This window comes from Oncorhynchus tshawytscha, linkage group LG03 (genome assembly GCF_018296145.1).
Source record: "Oncorhynchus tshawytscha isolate Ot180627B linkage group LG03, Otsh_v2.0, whole genome shotgun sequence".
NCBI lineage: Eukaryota > Metazoa > Chordata > Actinopteri > Salmoniformes > Salmonidae > Oncorhynchus > Oncorhynchus tshawytscha.
In genome coordinates this window covers 67,761,828-67,776,411 of record NC_056431.1, presented here as the reverse complement: position 1 = coordinate 67,776,411, position 14,584 = coordinate 67,761,828, and the positions used below count along the sequence as shown (strand labels likewise).

General features: G+C 47.1%; 1 protein-coding gene across 3 annotated transcripts in view; it reads left to right on the top strand.

Annotated features, from left to right (window-relative positions):
• The window catches only part of LOC112215060 (rho guanine nucleotide exchange factor 7-like), a 51,654-nt gene that overhangs the window by 22,998 nt on the left and 14,072 nt on the right, over positions 1 to 14,584 (top strand). For all 3 annotated transcript variants that reach the window (XM_042319866.1, XM_042319868.1, XM_042319867.1), the window contains exons 11-15: positions 1,784 to 1,870; positions 3,771 to 3,849; positions 4,882 to 5,015; positions 5,348 to 5,569; positions 9,168 to 9,261. In XM_042319866.1, the coding sequence (XP_042175800.1) occupies positions 1,784 to 1,870; positions 3,771 to 3,849; positions 4,882 to 5,015; positions 5,348 to 5,569; positions 9,168 to 9,261 (616 nt within the window). The remainder of the gene's footprint in view (positions 1 to 1,783; positions 1,871 to 3,770; positions 3,850 to 4,881; positions 5,016 to 5,347; positions 5,570 to 9,167; positions 9,262 to 14,584) is intronic.

Here is a 14,584-nt window from a genome sequence, read left to right as displayed (position 1 = left end):
CTTACTCTTCTTCTCTCTCTCTCTCTCTCTCTCTCTCTCTCTCTCTTACCTCTCTCTTCCCTCTCTCTCTCTTCTCTTACCTCTCTCTCTCTCCTCTCTCTCTCTCTCTTCTCTTACCTCTCTCTTCCTCTCTCTCTCTCTCTCTCTTACCTCTCTCTTCTCTCTCTCTCTCTCTCTCTCTCTTCTCTCTCTTCCCTCTCTCTCTCTCTCTTCTCTTACCTCTCTCTTCTCTCTCTCTCTCTCTCTTCTCTTACCTCTCTCTTACTCTCTCTCTCTCTCTTCTCTTACTTCTCTCTCTCTCTCTCTTACCTCTCTCTCTCTCTTCTCTTACTTCTCTCTCTCTCTCTCTTTCTCTCTCTCTTACTCTTTCTCTCTCTCTCTCTTCTCTTACTTCTCTCTCTCTCTCTTCCTCTCTCTCTCTCTCTCCTCTTACTCTCTCACTCTCTTACCTCTCTCTCTCTTACCTCTCTCTCTCATCTCTCTTACTCTCTCTCTCTCTCTCTTACCTCTCTCTTCTCTCTCTCTCTCTTACCTCTCTCACTTATCTTACTCTCTCTCTCTTACTTTTCTCTCATCTCTTACTCTTCTCTTCTCTCTCTCTCTCTTCTCTTACTCTCTCTCTCTCTCTTACCTCTCTCTCTTACCTCTCTCTCTCATCTCTTACCTCTCTCTCTCTTCTTTTACCTCTCTCTTCTCTTACTCTCTCTCTCTCTCTCTTACCTCTCTCTCTCTCTCTCTTCTCTTACTTCTCTCTCTTCTCTTACCTCTCTCTCTCTTCTCTTGTCTCTCTCTCTCTCTCTCTCTCTCTCTCTCTCTCTCTCTCTCCTCTTACCTCTCTCTCTGTTATCTTACCTCTCTCTCCTCTTACCTCTCTCTCTCTCTCTCTTTACCTCTCTCTCTTTCTTTTACTTCTCTCTCTCCTGTCCCTCTCTCTCTGTCCTTGTCTCTCTCTCTCTCTCTCTCTCTCTCTTACCTCTCTCTCTTACCTCTCTCTCTTACTCTCTCTCTTGCTCTTACTTCTCTCTCTGCTCTTACCCCTCTCTCTCTCGCTCTTCTCTTACCTCTCTCTTCTCTTCTCTTACCTCTCTCTCTCTTCTTTTACCTCTCTCCCTGTCCCTCTCTCTCTGTCTGTCTCTCTGTCCCTCTCTCTCTCTCTCTCTGTCTCTGTCTCTGTCTCTGTCTCTCTCTTTCTCTGTCTTTGTCTCTCTCTCTGTCTCTGTCTTTGTCTCTCTGTCTCTGTCTCTGTCTCTCTCTCTCTCTCTCTCTCTCTCTCTCTCTCTCTTCTCTTACCTCTCTCTCTTCTCTTACCTCTCTCCCTCCCTCTCTCTCTGTTACCTCTATCTCTCTCTCTCTCTCTCTGTCTCTGTCTCATGTCTTACCTCTCTGTCTCTGTCTCTTCTCTTACCTCTCTCTCTCTTCTCTTACCTCTCTCTCTCTCTGTCTTATCTCTTCTCTCTCTCTCTCTCTTCTCTTACCTCTATCTCCTCTTACCTCTCTCTCTCATGTCTTACCTCTCACTCTCTCTTCTCTTACCTCTCTCTTCTCTTACCTCTCTCTCTTCTCTTACCTCTATCTCCTCTTACCTCTCTCTCTCATCTCTTACCTCTCTCTCTCTTCTCTTACCTCTATCTCCTCTTACCTCTCTCTCTCATGTCTTACCTCTCACTCTCTCTTCTCTTACCTCTATCTCTCTTCTCTTACCTCTCTCTCTCTTCTCTTACCTCTCTCTCTCATGTCTTATCTCTCTCTCTCTCTCTCTCTCGTTCTCTTTCTCTCTCTCTAGGAGAAGTGTGAGCATTACCTCATGCTCTTCCCTCATGTCCTCCTCATGCTGTCTGCCACTCCAAGGATGAGTGGCTTTATATTCCAGGTATGACCCCTGACCGCTAACCCCCTAGTCTACTACCAGGGTCATGTTCATTTGGCACCAAATGGAAGAAATTGGACTGAAACACGGAAGGGACTACATGAACTTGTCCAATAAGAAACACACATTTTTGCTACGGTGTTCCTTAGTGACTAAGACCCAGTGTTGATGGACCAACACGTTTAGTGTGGAGTCAGATGGTGTTGATGGACCAGCACGTTTAGTGTGGAGTCAGATGGTGTTGATGGACCAACATGTTTAGTGTGGAGTCAGATGGTGTTGATGGACCAACACGTTTAGTGTGGAGTCAGATGGTGTTGATGGACCACCATGTTTAGTCAGATGGTGTTGATGGACCACCATGTTTAGTCAGATGGTGTTGATGGACCACCATGTTTAGTCAGATGGTGTTGATGGACCACCATGTTTAGTCAGATGGTGTTGATGGACCACCATGTTTAGTCAGATGGTGTTGATGGACCAACACGTTTAGTGTGGAGTCAGATGGTGTTGATGGACCACCATGTTTAGTTTGGAGTCAGATGGTGTTGATGGACCACCATGTTTAGTCAGATGGTGTTGATGGACCACCATGTTTAGTGTGGAGTCAGATGGTGTTGATGGACCACCATGTTTAGTGTGGAGTCAGATGGTGTTGATGGACCAGCATGTTTAGTGTGGAGTCAGATGGTGTTGATGGACCAACATGTTTAGTCAGATGGTGTTGATGGACCACCATGTTTAGTGTGGAGTCAGATGGTGTTGATGGACCAGCATGTTTAGTCAGATGGTGTTGATGGACCAGCATGTTTAGTGTGGAGTCAGATGGTGTTGATGGACCAGCATGTTTAGTGTGGTGTCCAGATGGTGTGTGATGGACCAGCATGTTTAGTGTGGAGTCAGATGGTGTTGATGGATCAACATGTTTAGTCAGATGGTGTTGATGGACCACCATGTTTAGTCAGATGCTGTTGATGGACCACCATGTTCAGTGTGGAGTCAGATGGTGTTGATGGACCACCATGTTTAGTCAGATGCTGTTGATGGACCAACATGTTTAGTTTGGAGTCAGCTGGTGTTGATGGACCACCATGTTTAGTGTGGAGTCAGATGGTGTTGATGGACCACCATGTTTAGTGTGGAGTCAGATGGTGTTGATGGACCAGCATGTTTAGTGTGGAGTCAGGTGGTGTTGATGGACCACCATGTTTAGTTTGGAGTCAGCTGGTGTTGATGGACCACCATGTTTAGTGTGGAGTCAGGTGGTGTTGATGGACCAACACGTTTAGTGTGGAGTCAGATGGTGTTGATGGACCAACATGTTTAGTGTGGAGTCAGATGGTGTTGATGGACCAACATGTTTAGTGTGGAGTCAGATGGTGTTGATGGACCAACATGTTTAGTGTGGAGTCAGATGGTGTTGATGGACCACCATGTTTAGTCAGATGGTGTTGATGGACCACCATGTTGAGTGTGGAGTCAGATGGTGTTGATGGACCAACATGTTTAGTCAGATGGTGTTAATGGACCACCATGTTTAGTCAGATGGTGTTGATGGACCAACACGTTTAGTCAGATGGTGTTGATGGACCACCATGTTGAGTCAGATGGTGTTGATGGACCACCATGTTTAGTCAGATGGTGTTGATGGACCACCATGTTGAGTCAGATGGTGTTGATGGACCACCATGTGGAGTCAGATGGTGTTGATGGACCACCATGTTGAGTGTGTAGTCAGATGGTGATGATGGACCAACACGTTTAGTCAGATGGTGTTGATGGACCACCATGTTGAGTGTGTAGTCAGATGGTGATGATGGACCAACACGTTTAGTCAGATGGTGTTGATGGACCACCATGTTGAGTGTGTAGTCAGATGGTGATGATGGCTTCTTGTCTACAGGGGAAGCTGCCACTGTCTGGTATGACTGTGACCCCGCTAGAGGACAGTGAGACCCACAAAAACTCCTTTCAGCTTTCTGGTAAGACGACTGTGGTGTGTGTGATGTGTGTTTTGTGTATAATGTGTGTGTGTGATGTGTGTATAATGTGTGTTGTGTGTATAATGTGTGTGTGTGATGTGTGTATAATGTGTGTTGTGTGTATAATGTGTGTGTGTGTTTTGTGTATAATGTGTGTTTTGTGTATAATGTGTGTGTGAGATGTTTGTGTTATTTTTATTTCACCTTTATTTAACCAGGTAGGCCAGTTGAGAGCAAGTTCTCATTTACAACTGTGACCTGGCCAAGATAAAGCAAAGCAGTGCGACACAAACAACAACACAGAGTTACATAATACAGTAGAAATATATATATACAGCATGTACAAATGAGGTAGGATAAGAGAGGTAAGGCAATAAATAGGCCGTTGGGGCAAAGTAATTACAATATCGCAATTAAACACTGGAGTGATAGATGTGCAAGTTGAAATACTGGTGTGCAAAAGAGCAGAAAAAACTAAATCAAATATGGGGATGAGGTAGTTGGATGGGCAATTTACAGATGGTCTGTGTACAGGTGCAGTGATCGGTAAGCTGCTCTGACAGCTGATGCTTAATGTTTTAGAGGGAGATATGAGTCTCCAACTTCAGTGATTTAAAAAAAAATTGTTCCAGTCATTGGCAGCATAGAACTGGAAGGAAAGGAGGTGTTGGCTTTGGGGGAGACCAGTGAAATATACCGGCTGGAGCGCGTGCTACGGGTGGGTGTTGCTATGGTGACCAGTGAGCTGAGATAATGCAGAGCTTTACCTAGCAAAGACTTATAGATGACCTGGAGCCAGTGGGTTTGGTGACGAATATGTAGCGAGGGCCAGCCAACGAGAGCATACAGGTCGCAGTGGTGGGTAGTATATGGGGCTTTGGTGACAAAACGGATGGCACTGTGATAGACTGCATCCAATTTGCTGAGTAGAGTGTTGGAGGCTATATGTTTTGTGTATAATGTGTGTTTTGTGTATAATTTGTGTGTATAATGTGTGAGTGTATAATGTGTGTAATGTGTGTTTGTTTCCAGGCCATCTATTTGAGTGTCTTCAGGTGGTGTGTAACAGTCAGCAGGACCTGCAGGACTGGGTGGACCATCTGACCCGTCAGACCAGACAAGCCACCACCCCCAGCCACAAACCCCTCACGGTCCCCTGCCACACGGTCAGTAACACACACACAAGCATGCACACTTCGGGTGAATTGGTCATTTGTGTAATCTCCAAGCTCTGGGAAATACATTTGAATTTCATAAAACTTCTCTCTCCTCTCATTCTCTCATTTTCCTCTCCTTTTCCTCCTCCTCTCCTCTCCTCATTTCTCCTCTCCTCTCCTCTCCTCTCCTCTCCTCTCCTCTCCTCTCCTCTCCTCTCCTCTCCTCCTCTCCTCTCCTCTCCTCCTCCTCTCCTCTCCTCTCCTCTCCTCTCCTCTCCTCTCCCTCTCCCTCTCCTCTCCTCTCCTCTCCTCTCCTCTCCTCTCCTCCCTCCCTCCATCAGTTGCCCTCCCACCCTTTGACTCCATCCCGTCATGCAGAGAGCCGTGCGATAACTGTGGCCCCAGCCTACCACACCCTGCCCCACCCCTCATCACACGGGGCTCCACACAGCACCATGATGTGGGGGCCTCTGGAGCCCCCCAACACCCCCAAACCCTGGAGCCTCAGCTGCCTGCGTCCTGCACCCCCCCTCAGGCCCTCTGCAGCACTCTGCTACAAGGAGGTAGGGGAGAGTGTGTGTATGATGGGCAAGGAGGTTGTGTGTGTGATGGGCAAGGAGGATGTGTGTGTGATGGGGAAGGAGGTTGTGTGTGTGATGGGGAAGGAGGTTGTGTGTGTGATGGGCAAGGAGGATGTGTGTGTGATGGGCAAGGAGGATGTGTGTGTGATGGGGAATGCGTTGTGGAAGTAAGAAAAGGCTAGTTCAACATCAGGGATTAATTCCATTCTATTTCATTCAATGTTAGATACATCATGTAGAAAACCTTGAATATCAAACCGCTTCCAGTTTCTTTTCGTAATGACACGTGGAGATTTCTTAGGAATATTACCATCTCTCACACAGGCAATAGCACAGTGATCACTGATGTTATTTGCAAAAATACCAGAAGCATTAAAACGATGAGGAGTATTGGTTAAGATCACATCAATCAAAGAGGATTTCAGAGAATATTTGATATTCAACCTATTTACACTGTAGACAATCTGAGTGAGATTGTAGGTATTGCACCGAATTTTAAGTTGATCAGAGCTAGATGTTATCCAGTCCTGATTCAGATCACCCATCAGGACAAACTCAGAGTTGACATGCTGTGATAATCTGAAAATACAATCCAGAGAGCCAACAGTAGCAGATGGTCTATAACAACAAGATACAACAATACCTAAAGATGAGCCAACAGTAGCAGATGGTCTATAACAACAAGATACAACAATATCTAAAGATGAGCCAACAGTAGCAGATGGTCTATAACAACAAGATACAACAATATCTAAAGATGAGCCAACAGTAGCAGATGGTCTATAACAACAAGATACAACAATATCTAAAGATGAGCCAACAGTAGCAGATGGTCTATAACAACAAGATACAACCAAAGATGAGCAGTAGCAGATGGTCTATAACAACAAGATACAACAATATCTAAAGATGAGCCAACAGTAGCAGATGATAACAAGGGAGAGTGTATGTGATGGGCCAGGTAGCAGATGGTGTGATGGGAGGGAGAGTGTGTGATGGGGAGGGATGAGTGTGATGGGAGGGAGTGTGTGATGGGAGGGAGAGTGTGTGATGGGGAGGGAGGTGATGGTGTCAATAGAAACTGTTATGTGTGATGGGAGGGAGAGTGTGTGATGGGGAGGGAGAGTGTGTGATGGGAGGGAGAGTGTGTGTGATGGGGGGAGGGAGAGTGTGTGTGATGGGAGGGAGAGAGGGGAGGGAGAGTGTGTGTGATGGGGAGGGGGAGGGAGAGGTGTGTGATGGTGTGTGATGGGGAGGGAGAGTGTGTGATGGGAGGGAGTGTGTGTGATGGGAGATGGGAGGGGATGGGAGGGAGAGTGGGAGGATATGTGTGTGATGGGAGGGAGAGTGTGTGATGGGAGGGAGAGTGTGTGATGGGATGGGGGAGGGAGAGTGTGTGATGGGAGGGAGGATATGTGTGTGATGGGAGGGAGGGAGAGTGTGATGGGAGGGAGAGTGTGTGATGGGGAGGGAGAGTGTGTGTGATGGGGAGGGAGAGTGTGTGGGGGAGGGAGAGTGGGAGGGAGAGAGTGTGTGATGGGAGGGAGAGTGTGTGATGGGAGGGAGGATATGTGTGTGATGGGAGGGAGAGTGTGATGGGATGGAAGGGAGAGTGTGTGATGGGAGGGAGGGAGAGGGAGAGTGTGTGTGAGGGAGAGTGGGAGGGAGGGAGAGTGTGTGTGATGGGGAGGGAGAGTGGGGATGGGAGGGAGAGTAGGGAGAGTGTGTGTGTGGGATGGGAGGGAGAGAGTGAGAGGGAGGGAGTGTGTGATGGGAGGGAGGATAGGGAGATGGGTGATGGGAGGGAGAGTGGTGTCAATAGAAACTGTTATGGGAGGGAGAGTGTGGGAGGGAGAGTGGGGGAGGGAGAGTGTGTGATGGGAGGGAGAGTGTGTGATGGGAGGGATGGGAGGGGGAGGGAGAGTGTGTGTGGGGAGGGAGAGTGTGATGGGGAGGGAGAGTGTGTGAGGGAGATGTGTGTGATGGGAGGGAGGATATGTGTGTGATGGGAGGGAGAGTGTGTGTGATGGGAGGGAGAGTGTGTGTGGTGGGGATGGAGGATATGGGTGTGATGGTGTCAATAGAAACTGTTATGTGTGTGGGTGAGTTTGAGTGACATGGTTTATTTGTGTTGTTCATTTCCATCTCACTTTCTCTCTCTCTCGTACCTCTCTCTCTCTCTTCTCTCTCTCTCTCTTACCTCTCTCTCTCTCTTTCCTCTCTCTCTCTCTTACCTCTCTCTCTCTCTCTCCTCTCTCTCTCTCTTACTTCTCTCTCTCTCTCTCTTCTCTCTCTCTCTTACCTCTCTCTCTCTCTCTCTCTCTCTCTTACTCTCTCTCTCTCTCTCTTCTCTCTCTCTCTCTTACCTCTCTCTCTCTCTTACCTCCTCTCTCTCTCTCTCTCTCTCTCTAACCTCTCTCTCTCTCTTTACTCTCTCTCTCTCTTACCTCTCTCTCTCTCTTTCCTCTCTCTCTCTCTAACCTCTCTCTCTCTTTCCTCTCTCTCTCTCACCTCTCTCTCGCGCTCTCTGTTAAGAGAATTATGTTCTCAATGTTCATAACTTCAATTCAACTACTCGGTCTGCTACCAAGAATTTGTAAGATTCTTGTTGAAATGAAACAGACAGAGGCCAGTCTACGATAGTCAGCAACGTTTATTTACGAGAGCTCTGCCAATCATTTCATGTACATTGGTTTATATATCTCCCATTTCGTCATAAGTGTCCCTCCTCCTCTCAGACAATGACACTATAGTTTACAAGTCTTCTCCTACTCATACATTGCTTATCACATCCTGCAACATGTTACACAATCTACTACAAGCCCAATGGTTTCTCCCCTCTCTGGGTGGGGAGAACTCCTTCCCTGTTATCAGTTTCACAGTGGTCACAAGTTGTCTGCCACACAGTTCCTTGCGTGCGAACAGTCCCTCTTTTCTTATGGACAAACATTCTTCATCATTATACAGAGACAGGGTAGAATTCTGTTAGATATAGTCCTATCATTACTTTAAATGTATACATCATTTAGTCATTATACATCACATTCACAACACTCTCTTACCTCTCTCTCTCTCTCTTACCTCTCGCTCTCACCTCTCTCTTTCTCTCATCTCTCCCTCTCTTACCTCTCTCTCTCTCTCTCTCCTCTCTCTTTCTCTTTTGCCTCTCTTAACTCTTTCTCTCTCTCTCTCTCTCTCACCTACCTCTCTCTTACCTCTCTCTCTCTCTCACCTCCCTCTCTCTCTCACCTCCCTCTCTCTCTCACCTCCCTCTCTCTCTCACCTCTCTCTCTCTTACATCTCTCTCTCTCTTACCTCTCTCTCTTACCTCTCTCTCTCTTACCTCTCTCTCTCTCTCTCTCATCTCTCTCTCACCTACCTCTCTCTCTCTCTCTCTTACCACTCTCTCTCTTACCTCTCTCTCTGAGCTCTCTCTCTCTCACCTCCCTCTCTCTCTCACCTCCCTCTCTCTTCACCTCTCTCTCTCTCTTACATCTCTCTCTCTCTTACCTCTCTCTCTCTCTCTCTTACCTCTCTGTCTCTCATTTCTCTCTCTCTCTATCTCTGTCTCTGTCTCCAGGACCTCAGTAAGAGTCCTAAGAGTGTAAAGAAGCTCCTTCCTAAACGAAAGCCTGAGAGGAAACCGTCAGAAGAGGAGTCTGCCCTGAGGAAGAGTATGTTCATTCTGTTTGTGTCTGTCTGTGTGTGTATGTCTCTGTCTGTGTGTGTGTGTCTCTGTCTGCGTGTGTGTGTCTCTGTCTGCATGTGTGTGTCTCTCTGTCTGTGTGTGTGTGTCTCTCTGTCTGTGTGTGTGTGTCTCTCTCTGTGTGTGCGTCTCTGTGTGTGTGTCTCTATCTCAGTGTGTGTGTGTCTGTGTGTGTCTCTGTCTCAGTGCGTCTCTCTCTGTCTCTGTGTGTCTCTCTGTCTCTGTGTGTGTCTCTCTGTCTCTGTGTGTGTCTCTCTATCTCTGTGTGTGTCTCTTTGTGTGTGTGTGTCTCTCTGTGTGTGTCTCTCTGTGTGTGTCTCTCTGTCTCTGTGTGTGCGTGTGTCTCGTGTGTGTGTGTGTGTCTCTGTGTGTGTGTCTCTCTGTCTGTCTCTGTGTGTGTCTCTGTCTCTGTGTGTGTCTCTGTGTGTGTGTGTCTCTCCCTCTCTGTGTGTCTCTCCCTGTGTGTGTGTCTCTGTGTGTGTGTCTCTGTGTGTGTGTGTGTCTCTCTGTGTGTGTGTGTCTGTGTGTGTGTGTGTCTCTGTGTGTGTGTGTGTGTGTGTGTGTGTGTGTGTGTGTGTGTGTGTGTGTCTCTCCATGTGTGTGTGTGTGTCTGTGTCTCTCTGTGTGTGTGTCTGTGTGTCTCTGTGTGTGTGTCTGTGTGTCTCTGTGTGTGTGTCTCTGTGTGTGTGTCTCTCCCTGTGTGTGTGTATGTGTGTGTCTCCCTGTGTGTGTGTCTTTCCCTGTGTGTGTCTTTCGCTGTGTGTGTGTGTGTCTCTCGCTGTGTGTGTGTGTGTGTCTCTCGCTGTGTGTGTGTGTGTCTCTCGCTGTGTGTCTGTGTGTCTCTCTCTGTGGGTCTGTGTGTCTGTGTGTCTCTCTCTGTGTGTGTGTGTCTCTCTCTGTGTGTGTGTCTCTCTCTGTGTGTGTCTCTCTCTGTGTGTGTCTCTCTCTCTGTGTGTGTGTCTCTCTCTGTGTGTGTCTCTCTCTGTGTGTGTGTCTCTGTGTGTGTCTCTCTCTGTGTGTTTCTCTCTGTGTGTGTGTCTCTCTCTCTGTGTGTGTCTCTCTCTGTGTGTGTGTCTCTCTCTGTGTGTGTGTCTCTCTCTGTGTGTGTGTCTCTCTCTGTGTGTGTGTCTCTCTGTGTGTGTGTCTCTCTCTGTGTGTGTGTCTCTCTCTGTGTGTGTGTCTCTCTCTGTGTGTGTCTCTCTCTCTGTGTGTGTCTCTCTCTCTGTGTGTGTCTCTCTCTGTGTGTGTCTCTCTCTCTGTGTGTCTCTCTCTCTGTGTGTCTCTCTCTCTGTGTGTGTCTCTCTCTGTGTGTGTCTCTCTCTGTGTGTGTGTCTCTCTCTGTGTGTGTCTCTCTCTGTGTGTGTCTCTCTCTGTGTGTGTCTCTCTCTGTGTGTGTCTCTCTCTGTGTGTGTCTCTCTCTCTGTGTGTCTCTCTCTGTGTGTCTCTCTCTCTTTCTATATGTGTGTCTCTCTCTCTGTGTGTGTCTCTCTCTGTGTGTGTCTCTCTCTGTGTGTGTCTCTCTCTGTGTGTGTCTCTCTCTGTGTGTGTCTCTCTGTGTGTGTCTCGCTCTGTGTGTGTCTCGCTCTGTGTGTCTCTCTCTGTGTGTGTCTCTCTCTGTGTGTGTTACGCACGCCTCTAGGAAGAGGGAACGCAATACCCTGCTACAACTCAACTCCCCGTGAAGTGAGAGACATATGGGACTGTAGGTGCGAGTAAGGATGACAAAGGCAGAGAGTGGTACTGTTTACAAGGAATTTATTCCTTCACATTGTAATATGGGGAAAAGGGGCTGGACGGAACCAAAGCAAAGAAAGTACATATCAAAGCCCTCTCCTACCTTACCTGCCTAACCACTACATACCTAACTAGCACCACCTGTTGCGCTAACCAAAATACAGGGGGTGGTCCGCCCAGGTCTTACCTAGTGTGCCTAGACAGTGAATATATTATGGGTATATGTTTGCCCGCGGGCCTCTTGCCTAAGCACTCCCTAGGTGCCTTCCCCTCTGGTAACAAACTAAACAGAATATTACAAACAATTTCACATATCAAAACACTGCATCCTATTGACACACAACAGACATAACCAATCAGCTCCCTCAGCAACAACTAACATAGTACATACCAAATCTCTTTCTGAGAAACAAACATATGCTATAAACCTCAGCCATCAGCCTCCTCTCGCAGCAATCTCTCTCACTGATTTTAATATAGCTTCAGAAGGCATTGGTAATTGGAGACAGCTGCGTCCTGACGAGGGGGCGGGGTCAGCTCTCCAATTAGCCATGGAGTCGACCAATCAGCTGCTTGGGGGGGGGGGATTTCAGGAAGCCATCCTGAAACACACACCTAAAAAACCACAACACAGAAACTGGGGAACGTAACACACCCACCACAAAAAAATGCAAACATACAGTTTGCAATAACAAAAACCAACGCATCCCCAGTTCGTAAACCCATGATAGAGCGTCGGCAACCACATTCGCTGAGCCCTTCACATAGGCTATCTGAACATTATATCCTTGTACAATCAGAGCCCACCGCATAAGGCGGCAGTTCTGATTGTACATTTGCCTCAAAAAAAAACTAAAGGATTATGGTCCATGAAGACCAGTTTCAGCATGGCACTGGATCCCACATATACCTCAAAGAACTGTAAGGCAATAAAGCCAGGGTCTCTTGTTCAATTGGAGTACCTTGACTGACACAAGAAACTGAGGGGCCGATCCACTCCATCTTCATCTTCCTGTAAGAGAACCGCACCCACCCCCACTATACTAGCATCTACCTCCAATTTAAAAGGTTTGTCAAAGTTGGGGGCGGCAAGCACTGGGGCACTATAAAGTAGCGTTTTAGCACACTCAAAAACACAATTACAGTCCTTGGACCACTTAAATGGTACCTTGGGACTAAGCAGAGATGAAAGGGGAGCTACTACCATGGAGAAATTCTTACAGACTATACGATAGTACCCTACCATCCCCAGGAATCTGCGCAACTGGCGGCGAGTCGTGGGAGCAGGAAAAGCAGCAATTGCTTCCACTTTTCCAGTTACTGGGCGCACTTGACCTCGTCCCACTTGTTTCCCTAAGTCAGTCACAGCAGCCTTCCCAAACTCACACTTGGTCAAATTGAGGGTTAAAGAAGCATCCACCAACCGCTGAAACACACTTTTCAAAGTGGAGAGATGATCAGACCAAGTAGACAAATGTATCACCACATCGTCAAGGTAAGCAGTACAATTTGGCACATCTGCAAACACAATGTTAACTAGCTGCTGAAAAGTAGCAGGTGCATTACACATACCACATCCACGTCATGTTCCAAGATGGACGTGCAACTTGGAACGTCCTGAAACACTGAAAAATCAGTTTATCAATAGGATAAGATCCTTAGTTTAATCGTTATCCAAATGTTCCATTTGAGAGGGTAACTTCTTCAGCATCTCTGAATTACATAGGCGTTCACACTGCTGTAACGTATGGCGTAACTCCAACCCGTCCTCCTTATCCTCATCTAGGTCACAGCCAGGCTTCAGCACCACCGCAGCCACACTGGAGACTGCGGGCTGGACCGGCTTACCTGAGGAGCTGTTAGGAGAGTCACGCACATAATATGTTTTCAGCATGTTAGCATAACACACATGGGAAGAACGCCTACAGTCTGGGGTCTTTATCACATAATTGGTGTCATTGAGTTTCTTTTCCACCAGATATGGTCCAGAAAAACGTGCTGACAGAGATGAGCCAGGGATTGGCAGCAAAACTAAACCTGATCCCCTGGTGCAAAAGAACGGCCAACAGCCTTTTTGTCATAATGCAACTTCATGCGTTTGAGACGAGGAGAGAGACTTTTGGGCTAACGCACATGCGGCGTGCAGTCTCTCCCGCATCTTACTGACATAATCCAACACATTTTTAGGGGCGCTACTGGGTGTAAGAGATAAGATATGCTCCTTCAAAAAACTTTCAGTGGACCCCTTGGGGTGTGTCCAAACACAAGGTCACCAGGGCTGAACCCTATGGACTCGTATTGTTTCCCTAATAGCAAATAGGACAAAGGGCATCCCATCATCCCAATCAGTACTGGTATCCATGCAATACTTGCGTAGCATTGCCTTTAGCGTCTGATGCCAGCGTTCGAGAGCCACTTGAATCTCTGGATGATACGGACTGGAGACCTGATGGAAAATACACAATGTCTTTAACACATTTGAGAACAGTTTTGACATGAAGTTGGATCCCTGATCAGTTTGGATTACTTTAGGGAGTCCAAACGTAGAGAAGAACTTCACCACAGTCTTAGCCGTTATAGTACGGAGAGGAATAGCCTCTGGGTATCGAGTAGCACTGCACATTATTGTTAGTAAGAAGTGGTTACCTGACCTGGTTTTCGGCAATGGACCTACACAATCAATTATCACTCGTTCAAACGGTTCCCCCACCACAGGAATCGGGCAGAGTGGCGCTCGAGGAACTGTTTGATTCACTTTCCCAGTGAGTTGACATACGTGACATATTTTACAAAAATTGGACCACGTCCGACTTCAAACCTGGCCAGAAAAAATGACGAAGGACGCGGTTATAAGTCTTTGTGATCCCCAAATGTCCGGACCACGTCTGGTCATGGGCGAGGGACAGCACCTGCTGTCGGAATGGTGTAGGAACAAACACTTGACACACTTGACTCCAGTCATTAACGGTGTCATGAGCTGCCCATTTACGCATCAAAACTCCTGCTTCCATAAAGTAGGCAGTCTCTAGTTTCAGCTTCTTCAATGGAATTTACCGAAGCAAAACACCTGCGAAGACTGGTGTCTCCTTTTTGACATTCAATCACCTTCTCAGGGGTGACAGACAAAATAATGTCATGTAATTGGGGTGCGATTTTGCTTTCACCTGCCTTAGTTTTTCCTGGAGTAAAGACTGTCGGCATTGCAGAAGGAATACTCTGTGCATTGTCTTCTACCTCAACATTCTCAAAAATGGAACTAGCCAAATTCTTTTGTCACCCTTTTGGTGACAGTAAAAACATTCACGGATTTCATGGAAAAGCTTAGGGTTGTCAGAGGAAAAGCGACCTGAACGAGGCACTGATGATGTAATTGTCCGGCCTTCAAAACGAGGCGCAGCAAAGACAGTCTTGTGTGTCAAAGCGTACTCATCTGCCAACACTGCTGCTTGGGCCAATGTCACCACTTTCTGTTCATTTAAATGAACTACAATTCCATCTGGGAGGTTGCTTTTAAAATCCTCCAACAGCATCAATTCCCGAATATCAGCAAAGGTGTT